At 37.5% G+C, this 19,661-nt stretch overlaps 1 protein-coding gene across 3 annotated transcripts; it reads right to left on the reverse strand.

The window, feature by feature from the left end:
• Positions 1-2,085: 2,085 nt before the first annotated feature.
• Positions 2,086-19,207, reverse strand: ASB15 (ankyrin repeat and SOCS box containing 15). Of its 3 annotated transcripts, XM_086739988.1 has the most exons (12): positions 19,149-19,207; positions 16,053-16,147; positions 15,239-15,483; positions 10,610-10,750; positions 9,257-9,309; positions 9,029-9,160; positions 8,448-8,606; positions 6,659-6,904; positions 5,838-6,009; positions 4,886-5,456; positions 4,158-4,311; positions 2,086-3,099 (listed from the first exon to the last, which is right to left on the reverse strand). In XM_086739988.1, the coding sequence occupies exons 4-12, from the start codon at positions 10,720-10,722 to the stop codon at positions 2,927-2,929; spliced, it is 1,773 nt and encodes a 590-aa protein (XP_086596114.1). In that variant the 5' UTR covers positions 10,723-10,750; positions 15,239-15,483; positions 16,053-16,147; positions 19,149-19,207; the 3' UTR covers positions 2,086-2,926. The 3 variants fall into 3 exon arrangements, with proteins under 3 accessions (XP_086596114.1, XP_010122658.1, XP_086596115.1); XM_010124356.2 differs by lacking the exon at positions 16,053-16,147; XM_086739989.1 differs by lacking the exon at positions 4,158-4,311 and having other exon boundaries at positions 2,909-3,099.
• Positions 19,208-19,661: the final 454 nt, after the last annotated feature.

Raw genomic sequence — 19,661 nt, forward strand, 5'->3', positions numbered from 1 at the left:
CACACAGGACATTATGGCCCCTACAGGGAATAGCTGGTCATATACAGAACTCCTGGCTGTGGTTTGGTCCTTCACCCAGCTATGAAAACACTTACAGCTACAAAGTCCACCTCGCTGGTGCTGCAAAGGCTGATGTAACCACTGCTGAATGTCTGGCTCCTTGGAGAGCTCATCAGTTTGCTGCAGCTGCTTATGTCAGATTTTATGAGAAACAGAGACCAAATGATACCTCTGCTTTCAAACATTGTCCCCAAAGTGACAGGAGTCCCTACCCTAGAGCATGCCTGAATCAAGGCCAGGGCATTTAATTACTTCTAGCCAATGTTGCTCATGGGGTGGGCACGCCATGGAATTGGGTTGCGGTGGGACACCCCACAAGTCACACCCAAATAGCAGAGAAAATTAAATCCCAGCATTGCAAGGGTTCAATCACAGTCCAAGCAGGGGAAAAAATGAGTAGTTTTTTTCCTGCCAGTTTGTTCTTCCAGCTGGGGCTGCTGCCTTTGCCTCTTTTCACACAAGTGTCAGTCCTGGACCAGTTACATTTCCTGCTCCCACCACCATGTACTCAACTCCAGAAAAGCAGTATTCAGTGGTCTGGCTGCAAAACATGGGAGCTGAAAGACTTGTGTCCAATTCCTAGCTGTGTCATAAGCATGACACGGGGTGAAGAGCCCCCTTTCCTCTCTCGCCTTCTATTCCATCTAAAACAAAGTCTTGCCCCTCTCCGCCTCCATTCAGTTCACAGATGCCTTGAAAGCATTAAAGATGCTTTCTCATAATATTGTACTTCCTTTAGCTTCTGGGGGAAGGAAGTCTTCAATAAATAATCAACTTCAATGCTGAAGGACAGAAAAGCTTTAAAACAGGATTAGGCCACCTTACATAACAGGTTACCAAACAACAACAAGGGCCTAGATGTATTATTTTAAAGATAAACACAATAATATCACGTCCTTTTAGTTTACCTAAGGATGTTCTAAGGACTAGTCTATGATATTTTAGACACTAGGGGCAATGCTCTGTCCTAGAGCTGAATGCTTTGATGCCGCAGGCAATGTAATTATTGCCTGAGGCGTGTATAAAGTCCTAAATATAAACCTTGGCCCATGAACTAAAATTACGAATGGAATTTGGCTCTAGCCACAGAAAGGGTTTTAAATCTCATGTCTAAAGCCCTATTCGATCATGTTTCCTTTGCTGGTTGCAGTATACTGCATCAGATATGTGACTACCCAGATTCTTGTGTTGTGGTCACTGTATTCATTAAAATTACCGCTATTTAAGACTTATTATTAAGCCCATATTTCTGTTTAGGAATTCCCACATAGAAATATCAGTTTATAGGTTATGCGGCATACACATATTTAGCCTGGTATGTCCAGGATGTTTTGGTCAGTGGAGCCTTGGCTGTGGACAGCCATGTTGGGTTCACTGGGCACTCTGTGCTCAGGTGATGCCTGGAGCCACCAGTCACCCAGGGCATCCTCCTGTCAGTGGCCTGGACCAGATGCCAGATACCCAGACATTTTTCACAAGTGACCAAATTCTTCTTTTTCATCCTGGTCAAAATTTCTGACAAAAACCAAGACGACATGTCTTGGAAAGTCATGGAAAGTAGTCCTAGTGAGAGCAGAAGCAGCAATTAAGCCTTCTAAATGTCCCAGACCAATAATTTTCACTCCTTCCATTCGCTCCTGTAAATCTGTTGCAAGGAAGGACAGACCCACAAAGGACTGATGTAGCTGTCTTTGGAAGAAGAATTTACGTCTCTGTCTGAGGTGTTAATAAGCTATATACGACAATGACATCCAGCAAATGAGGAGACGTTCCGAAGAACAGGGAGAGCCAGTGTAGGGAGTGGGGCAGAAGGATGCTTGAGCTGACCTTTGGTTTGCATGAGTGTGTGCATGTGTGTGATAATCAGCATATCTCTTAAATTACATGTTTAGCTAAACTCTGACCAGGCACTACGTAATCCTGACATCCACCAACTGAAATGTTTTCTGAATTTCGGGGGTTTGGACTCTTTTTTTGTCTTTTTTTTTTTCCCAAGATGGAAGGGATGGTAGAATAGCAAAGGGAGTAAGTGCAATCCACTTTTAATAGAATAGCGAATATTTAATTACATGTGTTTTTCTCTATACGTGCAAAAACATACTGCCAAGTACATCACAGCATGACTGAGAGTCTCGTTTAGTCTGGTCAAGAAATAACCTGACAAATCACTGTAGGAAACATAAAGTTATGACATCGCAATATTTCTCAAACAAGGGAATATGCTGCTTGATTTCCTAGTTTCTTTGTCCATCAAAATCTACTCTTTCTTTAAAACAGTCTACTTAAAGTCCCTCAAACTTTGCCAAGCATTAAAACATGCAGTACTGGCACACACAGCAGTCATACCTGGGAGCAAACACTTGGGAAAAATAGCTAAAATGAATATTTGAAGCGTTTAATTTTATAACAGGACCATGATTTTCAAAGTACAAAATGTGTTACACTTCTGGCCAATTACAATCATTTAGTGATTTAATTTTCTTTGCCAAGTTAAATTAGACATTTATTTTCTTTTATAGATAAACTAACACTACAAACTGAAAGCAGCAATTGTATTTATCATCTTCATTGGGAAGTACATCAGAAAATTCTTCATAAATCTCAATTCCCATTTAGAACGTACTGTTCTACATTATTATTATAGTGTTCTTATTCTGATTTTAGCCTATATTTAGATAGTACAATGTGTTAAAACATGAGGTTTAATAAACTAGTTTGGAAGAAAAAATTGTTCCCATAAAAGAGCTATTAACAAGAAATATCAGAATGTTCTGAATGTATATAAAACAGCAAGCAGCTCCTTAGCTAGTAAAAAACAGCAAGGAAATTAGTCAAATTACAGACTGTATTCAGTTATTTTAAAAAATTATTCTAAATGTATCTCTTTTCCATACAGATCATATTCCTTATATAGGATATAGTTCTTGAGAACTGGTGGAAGTGGAAACTTCTTCATGGATGACAGTTTCTGGAGTCTCCTTAATCCCAAGAGTTTCCGTATTTTCAGACGACATAGATGTTTCAATGGGCGAGGATTATCTAAAAATAATAGTGAGAGAGAAATGGTGGAAAAATCAATGCCATTATTAATGACTGTAAACCAGTTCACAATCCCAAAACTTGCTCTTATAAAATTTACATAAAAATCTATTACTCGGGGCATTATTATTTTGCCACTTCTGAATAAAATACCATTCTTTTCACTTCAAAATTGTGATGATACATACTGCTGCTATTAATCAAACTCTTTCCATCACCCTTTTCTTGTCTTACTTCTGGAAATACGCACACTGTACTCAGTCTCCAAAACATCCTAAATGAGGACCTTATTTAGCATAATCAATGGTAACTGATGAGCTCTTTCTCCTTTCCCTAGGCACACATCTTAAAAACTGCATGTTGAGGCCAGCTGTGGCACCTTCCAGTTCTGCTGCATCAATAAGGCACCAGGACCAGACCTTCCTTACCATACTTGGGCCTGCCAAGTCTTCCAAACAAACACTTCTTGTCAGAATTTACATCAGTCAAAGAGCTCAGTTTAATTTAGCCTTCCTGAACATAACAAAACCTTTCAAGGTACTTGAAATATCAGTAGTTAAGACTACCAAATTATTTTGATGTTCCCATGACACTAACAGAAAGGATGACTTCTGCAAAATACCAAAGCAAAATTAAATACAGGGTACCAGTTTTAAACATAAATATTTTTTCTCTTTAACAGCCGATGCTAAATCAAATTCTATTTAAAATTTTAAAAATAAAAAGTAAAATAAAACTAACTGATGCAAAGAGAACATTTAACACATTCTCCAAAAGATTTTTTTAAGTTAAGGAGGGTGAAACATATCACTGGTGCCACCAGTGGTGGAAGGTCCAGGTTAATGTGTAGAACTTCAAAAGTAAAGCATATATCAGAAATATTATTAAGTTACGGTATTAGTAATTGCAATTCTAGATGTATATTGTGTAAATCGGAGTCAGGAATGATGGCACACAGATTGTGATGGTGCACTCATTGTCACCACCTACCACCTCAAACATAACGGGATCTAATACAATAAAACACAACATCATTAACTGGAAGTTTCAATATTTACCCAATATCTGCCGTATTTCTGTCCATTCTTTCTGTGTTTCTAAGACAAACTTAATTTTTGTGCATAGAGGAACATAATCCATGTAATCTATAAAAACACGAACCACTTTTCCTGCTAACTGTTTCAACCAAGGAACAGCAATAAAGTCACAGAACTGAAATGGAAAATACATCAAGTCATAATTTCAAAATTTGTGCAGAGGAATACCAAAATAATACATTTTAAAGAAATTACACAAGATAATTTAAACAAAATATTAGCAATGACCTTTAACAGTCATAAAGTGATACCTAGGTAGGTTACTTCAAAAGCCATTTTCTTCCATGCTTAACCTTTGTGATCCCTTAATTCATCTGGACAGGCCTGAAGGCCAGTAATTATTATAACATTGCTGTAATTTGCAGCACTGTTTTGTCCAACAGCGACATCTCTTTGGAGACACACCTACTCCATCAGTTAGGCCAGGAACAGAAATTCCAGAATCTTGCCTCATGATTTCTTAAAATTTCCTTCCTAAATCTCTGATATATGAACCCCAATTTAAAAACACTCCATGTGCGTAATTTTCTCTATCTTAGAGTAGAAAATGAAAAACAGCTGGTTTATTTTTAGGGTGTTTTAAAAAAGGATTTTGCCAGTATCTTAACCTTAATTCTGCACAATCATCTGAACTGTTTAAAGCTGGCTAACAAAAAGAGCAAAGTGAAGGAAGGTATGTATGTATTTACTGGATTATCCTTTATTACAGAAGAAGTCCATCCAGGGAGAATCTCTTCCTCTGGAGTTGACCACACAAAAGAATTTCCAAAGATATCTTGATGCATGCAGTCAAAACACATCTCCACGTTGTATCCATGATTAAGCAAGAGCCTCAGCATCACCTCATCATTCAAGGCATACTGAATGGCGCTGGGGAAATGCGTATCATTAACCAACATAAAGTAGCAATTGACGTTGGCTCCGTAAGATAGGAGCAGCCTTACAATTTCATGGTTGCCAGCTCTCACTGCCACAAGAAGACAGTTTAAAGGATCTTTGTTTGGATTTGCCCCTGCTTTCAGCAATATTTCGGTGCAAAGAATGTCATTGTTAGAAACAGCAAAATAAAGTGCAGTTTTCCTTTCATCATCGTAACTATCTGAAATGTGCTCAGCCAAGAGAGAATTGACATCAAAATCATTTTCAATGAGGAGCTCTAGACACTGCGAGTTCTGGCCATCTGCTGCTGAGTGAACAGGGCTTAACCCACTTTTCTGGATTGCAGTTTGAGATGTGACCGGAATGAGATACTTCAGGGCCCTAAAAAACAGTGAATAAAACTAGTTAGGCATCACTTCCCTGCATGAAGAAAATGACCCTCATCCAGCTATATGCTGAATTAGCAGCTAGACACTTTACACAAGAAGATCCAAACACAGAAACACCAATTTTGAGTACTGTCAAATACGACTTTGTGTTTAAGTTTTTTCAGTGGTTTTCACTTAGTTCTAAGGAGCGTATTTTGCATTTTGCTCGGTTTATGCTAAAAAAACACATAGACATTAACTCAAACTAACATAACTTAGGCACTTCTGAAACAGAAACGATCTATACATTCGCAAGTTTACCACAGTCGTCTTCAACGTGACCTTGTGCCACACTGTGTCTTAAAGAAAATGCAAAGCCCAAGCTCATACTCACAGGTAATGCCCCTCATAAGCCGCTTTGTGTATGGGAAGCAGTCCTGCCTTATTAGGCACATTGCCACTTCCGCCATACTCCAAAAGAAGGGCTATGCAGTCTGGATTGCCTCCTCCAGCTGCTTCAAACAGTATCGATGCACCATCATCTGCTAAGGCCTGGACATCTCCACCTTGAAGGAGAATACAGAGTTTATAATTACATGCAAAGGGATTTGCAGATCATCATAAAACTAAGCCCAGAGTACTTTCCTCTTCATTTTCAGATGTATTTAAGTTAAAACTTTACTATAACAAGAAATACTTATTGTGGTAAATTTAAAACTCAAAGGCAAAACAAGAGCTGTACAGACACAAATTCAAATGCTCACCTGAGTGGGGTCTGCTTTGACTCTAAGTGACACAACGGAAGATTTTAAAAATTCTGGCATATTTCATATTTCAAAACTATTTCATTTCATTAATTAATACCAATATAATTCTGTACATGGAAGAAAGGGAGGAAGGGAGGGAAGGAAGGGAAAGGGAGTAAAGAGAAATAAAGAAGGGCAAGAAAATCATGCATAGCAGTAAGTCCCTCCTTGACTGAAATGGATTGGTATTAACTCAGCCACTCCTCTCACATGTGTGACAGAAACATGTAAGGATCATTCCAGTCTAGCAGGAACACTCATATATGCTTCTTTTCCTTGCAAGAAACCAAATCTTCTCATTCATCACTACTCTTTCTTTCCTCTTCCATGGTCACCCTAAAACATCTCAGCAAGCAGGCAAGATGTATGCCAGTGCAGAGGTGCGTTTCCCTTTTACCTGAGTACATACCTTTATGAATAAGATGCTCCAGCACATCACAGTGACCATATTCAGCAGCAACACCTAATGGTGTTACTCCATATCCATCCTTAAGGTTCACATTTCCACCATTCTTCAGAAGAAGAGCAACAATGTCTTTGCGTCCCTGTTTTGCAGCTTCATGCATTGCTGACCAACGTTTTACACACGGCTGGCGGATACTACAGTTGTGTTTAATCAGAGTGGATACCATTTCAAAAGAGCCCCTTCTTACAGCTTGAAGATATTTTAAACAGGAACAAAATAATACAATTACATTTTCAGGTATGTTGTCTTGAAAGTTAAAGACATCTAATAAGTTTAGAAAAGTTTTTCTTTCTGTACTGATACAAGGAAATTAAAACGATTTCCAGTCCTAGAAATCTGGGAATCCGATTTACTGGTAAACAAATGGTAATGTCAGCTGCTCAGGAAATCAAGGTAAACCAACACAAGCTGGAAAACATGTCAGTTTAGAGCACGGGGCCAAAAGCAGCATCCCTTTGATTCACAGAAAGCAGGAGTATTAGAAGGAAAAACAACAATAAAAATAGCATTATATTTGAATATGGTCCTTACTTCTAAAGTTGTTGCAAACATTTCGGTGTCCCCAGAAAATTTCACTTGTGACTTTGTCACCTGCTAACTCTAATCCTAGCATGTACTCAGTGGCTCTTGTCAGCCAAAGTACAGTTGACATCTGTCATACTTAAAGGCCACGTTCTGCCCTTTTGAGGTTTCAGGTTTGAAATTTTCCTCGATAACTACATCTGCAAATTATTTACATATAAAATACTGATCCTGAGTAAGAGCCTAATTTGACTTCTGAACTACCCTTTGGAATAGCAGATCTCTCCACTGTCTGTGTGGTGGGGCAGCTGAAGGAGATCAGCGTCATAAAGTCAGCAAATTTAAAATTTGTGAATGTCCCATTATACAAGTAAGAATGCTTTTAAGAGGCAACAGTCTTCATAATTATCCACAACTGCTCTGAAATAGAGTATTACCAAATGTACCAGGAAGCAGAAATCATCCCACTAAATAGATACTTCTTCAGCATTTACCTTTGTAAAAGTATATTATTATTCTATTATCTTGTATTAATTTCATCGATTGATTCTCTTCAGAAGAATGGAGATGTTTTGACATTCAACAGAAACTAGAAGCTAACATAGCTAAATTATTCAGGTATAGTAAAGCTCGTTTAAGTCTACCAATAGCATAAAATCTTCTAAAGGAATAATCTTTCTTTAGATTGAGTACTTCAACGCAGTTGAAGCTTATTTTCAGTGCAAAAGGGGAGGGAAATGAGATTGGGGGAGGGGAGTGCAAGAGGGGAGGTTTTGAAATTGAAAATATCTGCCTGCTCCTGAAGTAATCATCTAGTAAAACTAAAAATCTCCAGTAACCTCCAGACCCCCAGAAAAAGCACATTCAAGTTAAAACAACAGATTATTCTTGCACTGTACTTGTACCTTAAAATGATCAAATAGGACAGGTTGGTAAAGGTCTTATAGCACCTGAAGACACAGAGAAGGTACCTTGAACAAAAAATTAGGTCTCATTTTCTTAGAAGCAGCTCAGCGATCACCTAAAGCATAATGAGCACTGAACTGAAGAATGCTGGGTACATATCACCAAGTGCTGGGCACGTAGTTTCATCTAAAAAGATGACCAGCATCTAAACCACACAAGCCAACAGGAGTACTCGGGTGAGTACTTAGTGGCGGGGAAGTGCGGCTGCTCGCTTTGCTTAAACCCAGGGAGAGGAGGCAGTTACCAATAAGAAGTGGAGTTTCTCCTTTGTCATTTGTGGTATTGGGCCAAACACCCTTTTCCAGTAATGTTTGTACGTTTTCCACAAGGCCAGCTTTTGCTGCCAAAGTTAACGGTGTTTCTCCATCGCATGTTTTGTATTCCCACATTGTTTTATACGATGCTAGAGGTAAGAAAGTGAGAAAAGATAAAACAAAATTAAAGCACAAAGCTGTTAACACATACACCAGAAATCCGTATATGCTACTACGTCTTTATGAAATTTACTTGTAATTATGTTTAACTTAACCTAACCAGCACTGCCAAACACACTGAATACTGAACAGTAATTTTTGCTGTCTGCAGGTTTCTGAACAAAACGTTAAAAACGGTCCAAGTTCTTTGCTAGTGTAACTATGCAACTTTCCCCAAAAAAAGAAAATATGCCTGAATGTTTAAAGAACGCAAGCAAAATGCTCCATGGAGGATCTGCTCATATTTTTTTTTTAAGTAAACAGTTCTAGCCTGTTGTTGTAGATGGACGTTTATTGTTCTATGTTTCTTTGCTGCTCCCCTTATCCTGTGGGATACTTTTACCTTACTCACCATCTAAAATGATTTCAAGTATTTGCCGAATTGGCTGAGCTGCAGCCTCATGCAGTGGAAACCATCCTCTTTCATCAGCTTCATCCAAAGCATATTTCTGTTTCACGAGTTCTTGGAGCCCAAATACTTGACCTTAAAGAATCCAACAGATAAATGTGATGCAGTTAGAAAAATAATATACAGAAAGCTCAGTTTTGCAAAGGGACTATTTTATTTTAGGGTTTTTACCTTGCTTTATGGATGTTACAATTTTCCTATTTTCCTCACTAGGTGGTACAAAACTATCAAAAAAAAAAAAGCAGAAAATAGAAAATATAAACAAAAGTAGATACATTATATTATTTATTCAATATTTTCTATTAGGTTCTCATCTGAGCCAACTTTCCTTTGAATGTTATCAACTACAATCTTGATGAGCCTTGTGACCTCCTAAGTCACACCTGTTCTGTGCACCTTCAGAGTACCCAAAGTTCTCAAGTTAGGTGCAATTCCTACTGCAGCTTGACCTGATAAAACTCCTAATTCAGTAAAGAATTCTGACATGGACTAAAAAGTTGCATTTGCCCCACACTACAGGAATGAGCCTTTCAGATTCAGAAACCTTAGATAGCAAATGAGAATGTGATGGCGTCAGAACATCAATATTCACTAAGGAAGGAGAGTTTTATACGAGTGGTACCATTTTCCTTGAAAAAGAGTTGTAATGTTTTTAACAATATCATTTAAACCTCCATGAGATGGAATTCAAATGCTGGTGCCTGCTAGTTCATTGAGATATTTTGGTGATAAACAATTACTAAAAAATAGATCAGATTTACTTTTTTTTTCGAAAAAAAAAAGCAGCCAAAAAGGAAGGGTACCCAGTGGCTCTCCTGAAAGTCTTCAGTGAAAAGGAAAATTCCAGTTCTACAACAGGAGCCCCATAAGAACCCAAACTTTCATGAGATCTCACAGGAAATGAGAAAATGTTAACAATTGCCCAAGAGTTCTACATCTTTCCATTTCAGACAGGGTAATCTACAGAATTTATTTATCTATTAAGACAAAGTTTAGCTTTGTTTGATACATACATTTTTCATAAGAAGGTAAATGGCCTGAAAAGCTAAGGGAAGTATTAGTGCAGCCAAGTGAATCTCATCTCCCTAAGCTCTCATCACGCCATGTAGCTCAGCTGAGCCCTACATTTCCAAATCATGGGAACCACTCTTAACCATAATATTAGTCACTTACGAACCCTCATTGCATCACCCCTGTGGATTTTTTGTTGTTCTGGTTTAAATTTTTCTTGTACACATATGTATCTGAGTGCACAGGGAAAGACTGGGACACTGAGCAGACAGATTACTAACAGACCAAAATTTATTGTCTTTAAAGTTTGAGGTTTTAGAAACATTTGAGAAGAACAAAATCAACATTTCTATTTTGTTTACTCTTTTCAATCATTGCTTCAGACAGTGCTTCACTGAGAAAGAGGCGTAATAGTCAAACTAAGAATTGTTAAGCATAAGGCACTAAATACCAATGTCTCAAAGCAGTGTTAAAATGTGGCATAATCTCTAACACCTATTGAATTAACAGTACCTGTCATTATAGCTGGAAGACACTGGTGGTTTGGCCCCATCTGACTCTTGAATGCTAAGCTGTATGGCGTACTCAGTGAGCAGATCTTCAACCAAATCTTCTCTTTCATCCATCTTTTTTATGGTGAGCTATAATGATGAGCTATTTTGAAATATACACAAAAATACACTGCTAAGGATTATAACTTGCTCAAGGTATTTTTTACAACATCAGGTGTTTCCATAAATTTCTTTTAATTTAATAATGTTTTACTGAGTTTATTCCTAATTAAAAATAAGAAAATTGCTGTTTAAAAACAGTGATAGAAAAGAAAACAACCCTGAAAACATTTAGTACCAGACATGTGATTTAGGAAAAGCTCTCTTTATTGTTCACACACTGTATTTTTCATCTACAGACAAATACTGGACAATTCATGAACCATAAAAAGAAACTTTGCCTCTTTAAAAAGCTGCAGTCATCAAGTCAGTGAACACATGATTTCCATACAAGCATGAATAATGAACAGTAAACAAAGTTATCACCTCATGATTGATTCCTATCAAACACAACCACCCACAAGGAATTCATGAACATAAACACAAACACATATACACTTAAAAATTACAGACACAAAAAAAGTAAAAAACACTCAAATTGTTTAAGAATTATTACAGAGAACGTTTGCAGTTCAGAATGAAACACACAACCAGTTCTGAGGGTGATGACACATTGTACTTATTCAGGTATTACACTACGCTTCTATGAAAAGTTTTCAACCGTAAATTGTAGTCACCTCTCCTCTCCTGGAACTGGATGGGGAAGTTTTCTCAGATAAAAAGTAAGGGATTTGAGAAAAGATGATACCAAATGCAAAACCTATTTCGTTAATTTGTGGTTTTAGGTTTTGTTATTTGTGTTAATAGAATCATAGAATAGTTTGGGTTGGAAGGGACCTTTAAAGGTATATAATCCAATCTCCCTGCAAGGAGCAGGGACATCTCCAACCAGACCAGGTTGCTCAGAGCCCCATCCAACCTGGCCTTGAATGTTTCCAGGGATGGGGCATCCACCACCTCTCTGGGCAACCTGTTCCAGTGCTTCACCATCCTTATTGTAAAAATTTTTTTCCTGATGTCTACTCTGAATCTACCTCTCCCTATTTTAAAACCATTACCCCTCATCCTATCACAACAGGCCCTGCTGAAGAGTTTCTCCTCGACCTATAATCCCCCTTGAGGTACTGGAAGACTGCTATAAGGTCTCCCTGGAGCCTCCTCTTCTCCAGGCTGAACAGCCCCAACTCTCTCAGCCTGTCCTCATAGGAGAGGTGCTCCAGCCCTCTGATCATCTTCGTGGCCCTCCTCTGGACCCTCTCCAACTGGTTCATGTCCTTCTGATGTTGGGGGCTCCACAGCTGGACACAGTACTCCAGGTGGGGTCTCACAAGAGCAGAGTAGAGGGGCAGAATCACCTCCCTCAACCTGCTGGCTGTTCAAGATTTTTGGACTTCATAGACAGGCAGTTGTACAACAAAACATAACAATGGTCTTGTGTCATTAATTATGACTTTTAATGATCATTAATATATTAAAAAACAAACAAACCCAACCAATAAACCACAAGCACTTGCAAATCTTGCTTTATTTTTACACTGCCAAGGCATGGTCTACCAAAGCAGACTAGGGACTTCGGAGTCTCTGCTTCTGCAGTCATGAAGTTTAATAGACATTTACACAAGCCTGGGTGATGGTCAAGCCATGCCAGCTATTATTTTCAAGGTGTGAGAGTAGCTGGAAGGCTTAGTGGATTAGGAACAGAGTATGTCAAACCTTTTAACTGTAGTCACCAGCTTAAATTCAGTCTGCTCATATCATCAACTTTAACTGTGGCTTATGTTCACTATGTTTTTTGCTAGTGATACTACATCAACCAAATGCCTTGCTAGTAAATTATAACTAGAATTGGAAGATCAAAACTGTTGCTCTTTACAACATCTTCCTGTAGGTTCTCAAAGTGTAAAATGTAGTATTTATATGTATAAAAGATCAATAAGTAAAAAAACTTAAGTTAATATATGCCTACTGGTACCTAACTAGGTTTTTAAAAGTGGGCTTTGGGTTTTGCCAAAGTTTCTCTGTTTGATTCGATCATAGTGACTTAACACATTTGTCTTTTAATCAGACTGGGGACACCAGATGTTGAATTATTTTTTTTTAAGTTTTAAACTCCCACAATTTACACAGTAATGTACTGTATCTACCACACAGAATGCTTATCATCATCGAAGTGTTGCACAACTATTAAACAATCATACTAAGCATCTGTTGTATGTTTCTCACAGAACAACCATTGTGGGGTGTCCTAGTCATCTTGCAAATAGAGAAGCAACGTTGCAGAAATTATTTGGAGGCCATTTTCTGAAAACGATCTTCAAGGGAAAGTGCTACCCAGGTTTCTTTTTAGACTAATTTCTGCAATGCTCCCGTAAATAATAAGTCAATCAAAGTATCATAGCCAATATTATAATCCCATCCTCAAATACTTTACTACTTAGTATATTATGATAAAGCTTGCAAATCAAAATTAAATTAGTAGGGGCTTAGAGTCAGATTGACTCAGAAGCTAAAGGTCTCTTGGACTCAGATTCCCACATAAAGCAGTTTCCCACCTCTTTCAACATGTACAGGAACCACGGCCCAAGTTTTCAACAGCAAGGATGGAGAATCTGAAAGAAAGTGGAAAAAATCTCCACTTAAGTCCCATTTTCTTTGAAGGAAAAAAAAAGAACAACTTTGGTCTTGACTACCACCTCTGACTGCAAAAAAAAAACTTCCCCAAATAATAATTAAAAAAATGCTATTTTTCTATTGGGGCTTAGGAGAACAGACCTTGATGTTGCTCATAAAAGACAATGCTTTTCTGAAGGGTTCTCTGTTCTTTTCTTTTGTGTCTGTAATCAAGGCTTCAGCCTAACAGCCCAAGAAAAGATTTCACACATAAGTTAAGACTGATGAACTGGTCAGCACAATGCAGACACACGTGCCCAAATCTTTCACATACTACCTACTGTTAAATCTGCTGCACATCGTATTAATGCTTAGAAGTTATCAAAGTTATGTTCTGGCATACTGAAGTTTAGGTACGACTTCTCAGGCAAAAAAGATTTCTGAAATCACTGAGAATGCTGACTGACTGACATCCTGTCGGACAGGATGGTCAACATGAACTTCTCCATAATTCTATAAAACAATGACAACAATGTTCTAAAACTCTTAGGAAAGCCTATTAAATTTGTTGCATCAAAAAGAAATCAATAAGAAGTTGTGGGATTTTTTTAAATACAATTTGCTTTATGCAGAAAGGAAGGTATCCCACGTCAAACTTCTGAGGCGTAATATAAAACAGAGCAACTTCAAAAAACTACACAAAACAAAGCAGCTGACCATCTTTTTTTCTAAATTGTTTTCTTATTAACCAGAATGTAAAATTCTCATCAGCAATAAGGCCATGAAACTGAGCCTCTCTTCCTCATCTCTCGTTGGCAATGCACTTGACAGGAAGGAGAATTCCGAGTCAAGGTTCTTTTGTTTATTTTCATAAACACTTTCCTAATTCTCATGGCACCTGAAAGCTTCCATCATTTAACCCACAAACATACACTGTTCTGTAGAACAGAACAGAAGACTGACAAACTTTTTAAACAGCAAAGATAGAATCTCTTTTGGACTAGCAGTTTTAGAAGCGTATCTCAATAAACATATCTTCTACCTCTTTCTGCCATCACCTAAAAGGAAAGTACATTTTAGAAGAAACTAACATTTCACTGGCAGCTGGAGGCGCTTCTAAGGAGACTAAAGAGTTAATTCACAAAAGATAATTTATTAAGGAAAAATATGTAACATTCATAACCTCGTTTCCTCCAGAACAGCTTAAAGACAAACAGAAGCTACTTTCCGTTTCTTCACACCTTTCATTTTGAAAATCCTCCACTTGAAGACTTCATGCCATTGCTGAAATTTTGGAAGCATCTTTTTAATGATTCATGATCACCTTATCAGATCCAGGTGGACGGACCTTCATGCCCTCCAAGCCCTACTGAAGTTGCTGTCCTTAGGAGAATTGAGATTGAAAATTATTCTATTACAGCCCATCATATCGTATTTACCCTAGAGCTTGAACCAAAAAGACTCCCGAAGACTTACATAGGCCTTAAATTAGGCCCTCATATTGCAAACTCTCTGGAAAAAAAAGGCTAGTCATTTAGAAGAAAATCCTTTTGTTTTCAGAAAAATGTATTGTTTTTCTACCTCCCCTTTATAGCCAAAAGATTAGAAGAAGAAATCAGTTTACAGGTCATCATAGAAACTTGGTTTTATTCTTTCTGGTCATACAATACTCATACACATTTGGTCAGCTATCTCCTGCTTTGCTGCATTCCCCAGAACTGATTATGCCATAGGCAACATAGAGCTCTGCTTGAACACAGACTTAACCAGAAAGGTCTCAGATGAGAAGTGTTTCAGAATCATTGCGTGTACTGTTTTCAAATTATCTTATCTGACAAAAAAAAATTAATAATAATGAGAAAGTTAGTAAGGTAGCAATCGACTGTGACATGGTAAAGTAAGTCTAAGACAAACAGCTCACTACAGCACAAGTGCTGGACACACTGCCAGGGGTCTACACGTGCCTTGAGAGCCTGATTTGCTATATCACTGCTGGTAATATGCTGTTCTGAGGTGACAAGGTCCGACGGAAGCGTGGATGTTCCACTAGGATCACAGTAGACTATAACAGCATGGCTGGTACACTGAGCAGCGGCAGAGACATCCCTGGTACATTACGTGATGTAGCAATGAAAAGGCTAAAAAGCTCAGCAGCAAAATCTTCTCCTATTCAAGAATGGAAACTTCGCAGTTACCATACCTAGGCACCAGACCACTAGAAACAATGCTTCCTCTAAACATGTTTTAGTGTTTGCATTACAAAGAACATTTTCCTTAAACAACATTTTGACTAGTCTGAAATTTTTCGGATTTTTTCCATCTATGCCTGAAAAAAATTGAGAGACTACTTCTTGCCGTTTCCCTTAAAAAAAGTTTTGCTCTCTTAAATGAAGTCACTGTTTTTTCATCGAAAAGAAAATCTACTTGCTTGCTAATCATGCCAGATGCATCTTTCCTTGGAAAGAAATGTATCAAGCCTTCTTCACTTTTAAACACACAGGTATAAAGTTAACGTTATGTGAGTGTTAATGTTATTCTAATTTCTTATCCTTAAAATAAACTAGACAATCCTAGCTTTGCTCTCTATAAATAGAAGGCCCTTAGGCATGCAAAGAGGTTATTCATAGCAATAAAATAATTAAGAGCAATCTAAATTTGGGCTCAGCCTATTAAATGTTACAGTTTTAAACAATTTCATTGTTAGTCTAATCGGCGAGCATAACATATATTCTCACCTTTTCAACCCATTATCTTGCCACTGTTACTGTGGGGCCTGCATTTTGAACAGCCAGGAATGGTGCCCTGCAAGCTGATGTGTCCTGTGATACTTCTAAAATTAAATACACAGTTGCTAGATAAATTAAGGTCTGACCTTGTACAACTGTAACATAAGCAGACTCGACCCACAGGAAAGTATTACACATGACTTCTCTAAAATCCCGTCAAATGTGACACAAGGTCTGGACAGTATAATAAGATTATCTGTGCCCTCATTGGTTCAACAACTCTCATTAAGAGAATAAATTATTTGCCAACTTAGTCTCAAGGGCTACATTAACAAAATCTGGTAACATATTTACATAAATTAAAAGAAATCTGAGAAGGTTTAGCCTTTAACTAGTTGTAGATCCCGCCATATTTCACCACCAAACATTAATCTATCCCTCTGAGGCTGATATGATGCACAGCTTTACACATTCAATGACAGCCAATTATAGTACTTATTTGACTAGATTTAGTAACCTGAAATTGGACAAAGAAGCAGAAGGCATGGCGCCACAGGCAGCAGTGACGTAAAAGCAGAATAACCCAAAAGTAATATCAAGAATAGTAGCACCCAGTAAGTTAAATCACAAGCATGGGATAAGGAACAAGCCGAGTCTTTTTTTCTCTAGCTACACATTCATATCACTGATGCAATACCTCTGTCTCCTTTTGGTTTTAACCAATTAGTTACTACCTTTACCAAAATGAACAGACAAAAACAGAACATAACAAATTTAAGCAACAAACTTCCAACTGATCTTTAATTGTTCTGATGAAATGAAATTGTACATTGTGAATTCTTCCATGCTCCATGATTCACTTGCATTTACAGAATCATAAAACTGTAAGCTTAACTAAAGCACTACATGCATCTCATCTTTGGACACAAGATCCAGAAAATCATTTAATGACAACAAATAATATTCATTGCAATTTCTTTTGCAAGTGCGACCTAAGTAAGTGCGGTGAGCCTCCAAACAAAAAGTACAACAGAAGCAGACAAACAGGGCTGAGACACTGCTCAACTGTTGGCTAACAGCTAACAAGAATAGAAACATATTCTTATATAACAAAAAGATGTAATATATATATTTATAATACACAGAAAAACCACAAATGTTATAATTGCTTACCTTGAGTTCTTTCATTTTCTTTACATAACCAAGATATTACCAGACCTAGCACATATCCATATTACAATCACGGCATTCTTCTGCTTTTCAGATCTTTCTAGTATTATTGTGCATTGCTACGTAAACAGTGTCTGATTCTGTTCTCGCGCAGCTACTACTTACAAATCCATCAGTCAATTATGTTCCATGCATGCAAAGCCAGAATAAATAAGACCAAATCATACGCCAATTTGCAAGACTTCACAGTGAGAAAGTCATTGGTGAGACAAAAAAGGGAAGAGAAGCCACAGCTATAGCAAGGCCTTCTTAGGGGTGCCTACACACTGTGTATTAGCACACAGGCTAGCACTCTGTTCTAACAGAGTCCCCAGTGTTAAACAGATAACAAACAAACGCTATGTGGGTGGTTTTGGGGATTTTTTGGGGGTTTGTTTTCAAAACCAGGTAATTACTGAATGTACTCTGATAATACTTCTTAGGCCCTGGAGCTGTTACATTTTAAAATAAACTATGTCTTGAAACAGAGTTTGGCAATTTGGGGAACTTCCTACTGTATCACTTCTGGATGGATTTTATGAACTGTCTCATCAACATATCTTACTATTTGTTACTCTTTGTATTAGGATGCGGCAAGGACACCTACATTCTTTGGCTGTCTGAACAGGTGGTTAGAACTAGGGTTTGAACGACGCTAACTGAGCTAATTTCGCTAAGGAAGATCGCCAGGCACAGAACAACTTGTGCTGTGGTCGGTTAGCGTGATCAGGAGATAGATCATCCAGATGGAACACCACAGAGAAGGGAAAAATAATACAGGGATGATCCAATAAAAAAGGCTGAAATGTTTAAATTATGTCATTTCAACAGGAAAGAGATTCTCAGTGCCTTGAAAAGAAACCTCAGGTCTCTCTGATGCAATCTCAAAGAATACTTGGGAGTGGAGAAGCACAAACTCTGAATTCTGATATAAACTGCATTAATCACTTTGATTTAGTTATGGAACAGAGGTAGTGTGTGTCTTATTAAAAGACTGGCTTTCGGTGAGAACTCTACGATATTCTGAAACTCGGTTTGTTGGGCTTGCTTACCAGTTATGGAAAAGAAGAGCTCGACCATAGGTCAAAGGAATTATAAAGAAAAAACTGTTCAGAATAAATACAATATAAAGTTATAACACAATTATCAAATCTTACTCACTATGCAAAACTCATCTTTTAAATTAGCAGCTAGGTTGTAAAAACAAGACAATACAAGGCTAACTGGGCCTCCAAATTAACATCATGTTTACCTCCACCAATAATTTAAACTGTCTTTTTATTGCTCATTTCTCTCATTCTCTCTATCCCAAGTCCCTTAATTTAGTTTTCTACTTTCCATCAGTATTTTACAGCTTCTTTTATTAACTGATCTCATTAACTCAGAAATTACCTATCTGGCATACGCTATTACAGTGATTCTTATTTTTGATTCTGCAGTTAATTAGCTACTTCTAACACAACTTCTTGGTCAAACCAATTTCACAGCTAAAATTCACAGAAGGTATATGCATGCTTCTGCTTATTAAACAAATTCCACAATACTTATGACTATTCCTTGAGGTAGAAAATTATCAACCTCAGGAAGAGCTGACTGAAAAATACATGCAGATACAACCCTTTAATATAACAATTTTGCTAAATATATATATATAATATTCTACTTGTTTCTAAGTTTCTGCATTATTTATAAACTATACCCTATTCCCAGGCATAAAAATGCTTACTGTTACACATTGCATCAGTTATCAGTTGGAAGGTATTTGTTCTTTACATGTATGTTGCAGAAAAAGAGAATTCACGTACTAGAAACTTCTGCAAAGCCTGAATGTGTTTTGTGAAAGAATGACAGAAGCTGACACATATTCAAATCACATCTACAACAACAAAATCTCACCTTGAGTCGTCATAAACAGCTTTATTTCCAAGTACACATCACACAAAACTGCTCTCAGCTTTAAGGCTTGACACAGTCGTTTAGCTCATGAAAGGGAACTTTGAAATCAACTAAGGAGCTTGAACTAAGCTTGTACTCTGCAAAACATTCTGGAAAACAAAACAAATCAAAAACGATGAATCGATAATAGTTCTAAGAACTCATTACTAGAGGTTAGTTTTGGCAAAAATCAGTTCATTTCAAGTACTGTCACCAGCCATACAGAACACACCAACCAAACGTGTACTGCATCTTTACTAGAAATGCGCTGAAAATCTAAATGCAACATACAGCACTTCCGACTTGTGCGATGCATTTCTAGTGACAAATCTTTCAGTGGAGTAGTCCTCATTTAGAAACTGCCATGTTCTGCAAATCGATCATAAGCTGTCTTTAGCAATTGCATGCAGACAACTCCACTAACAGAAAGCATGTTTATATTTAAATGGGGAAATTCAAATCTCTGTGCCTTTT

This window comes from Chlamydotis macqueenii, chromosome 1, assembly GCF_036417535.1.
Source record: "Chlamydotis macqueenii isolate bChlMac1 chromosome 1, bChlMac1.mat, whole genome shotgun sequence".
Lineage (NCBI taxonomy): Eukaryota > Metazoa > Chordata > Aves > Otidiformes > Otididae > Chlamydotis > Chlamydotis macqueenii.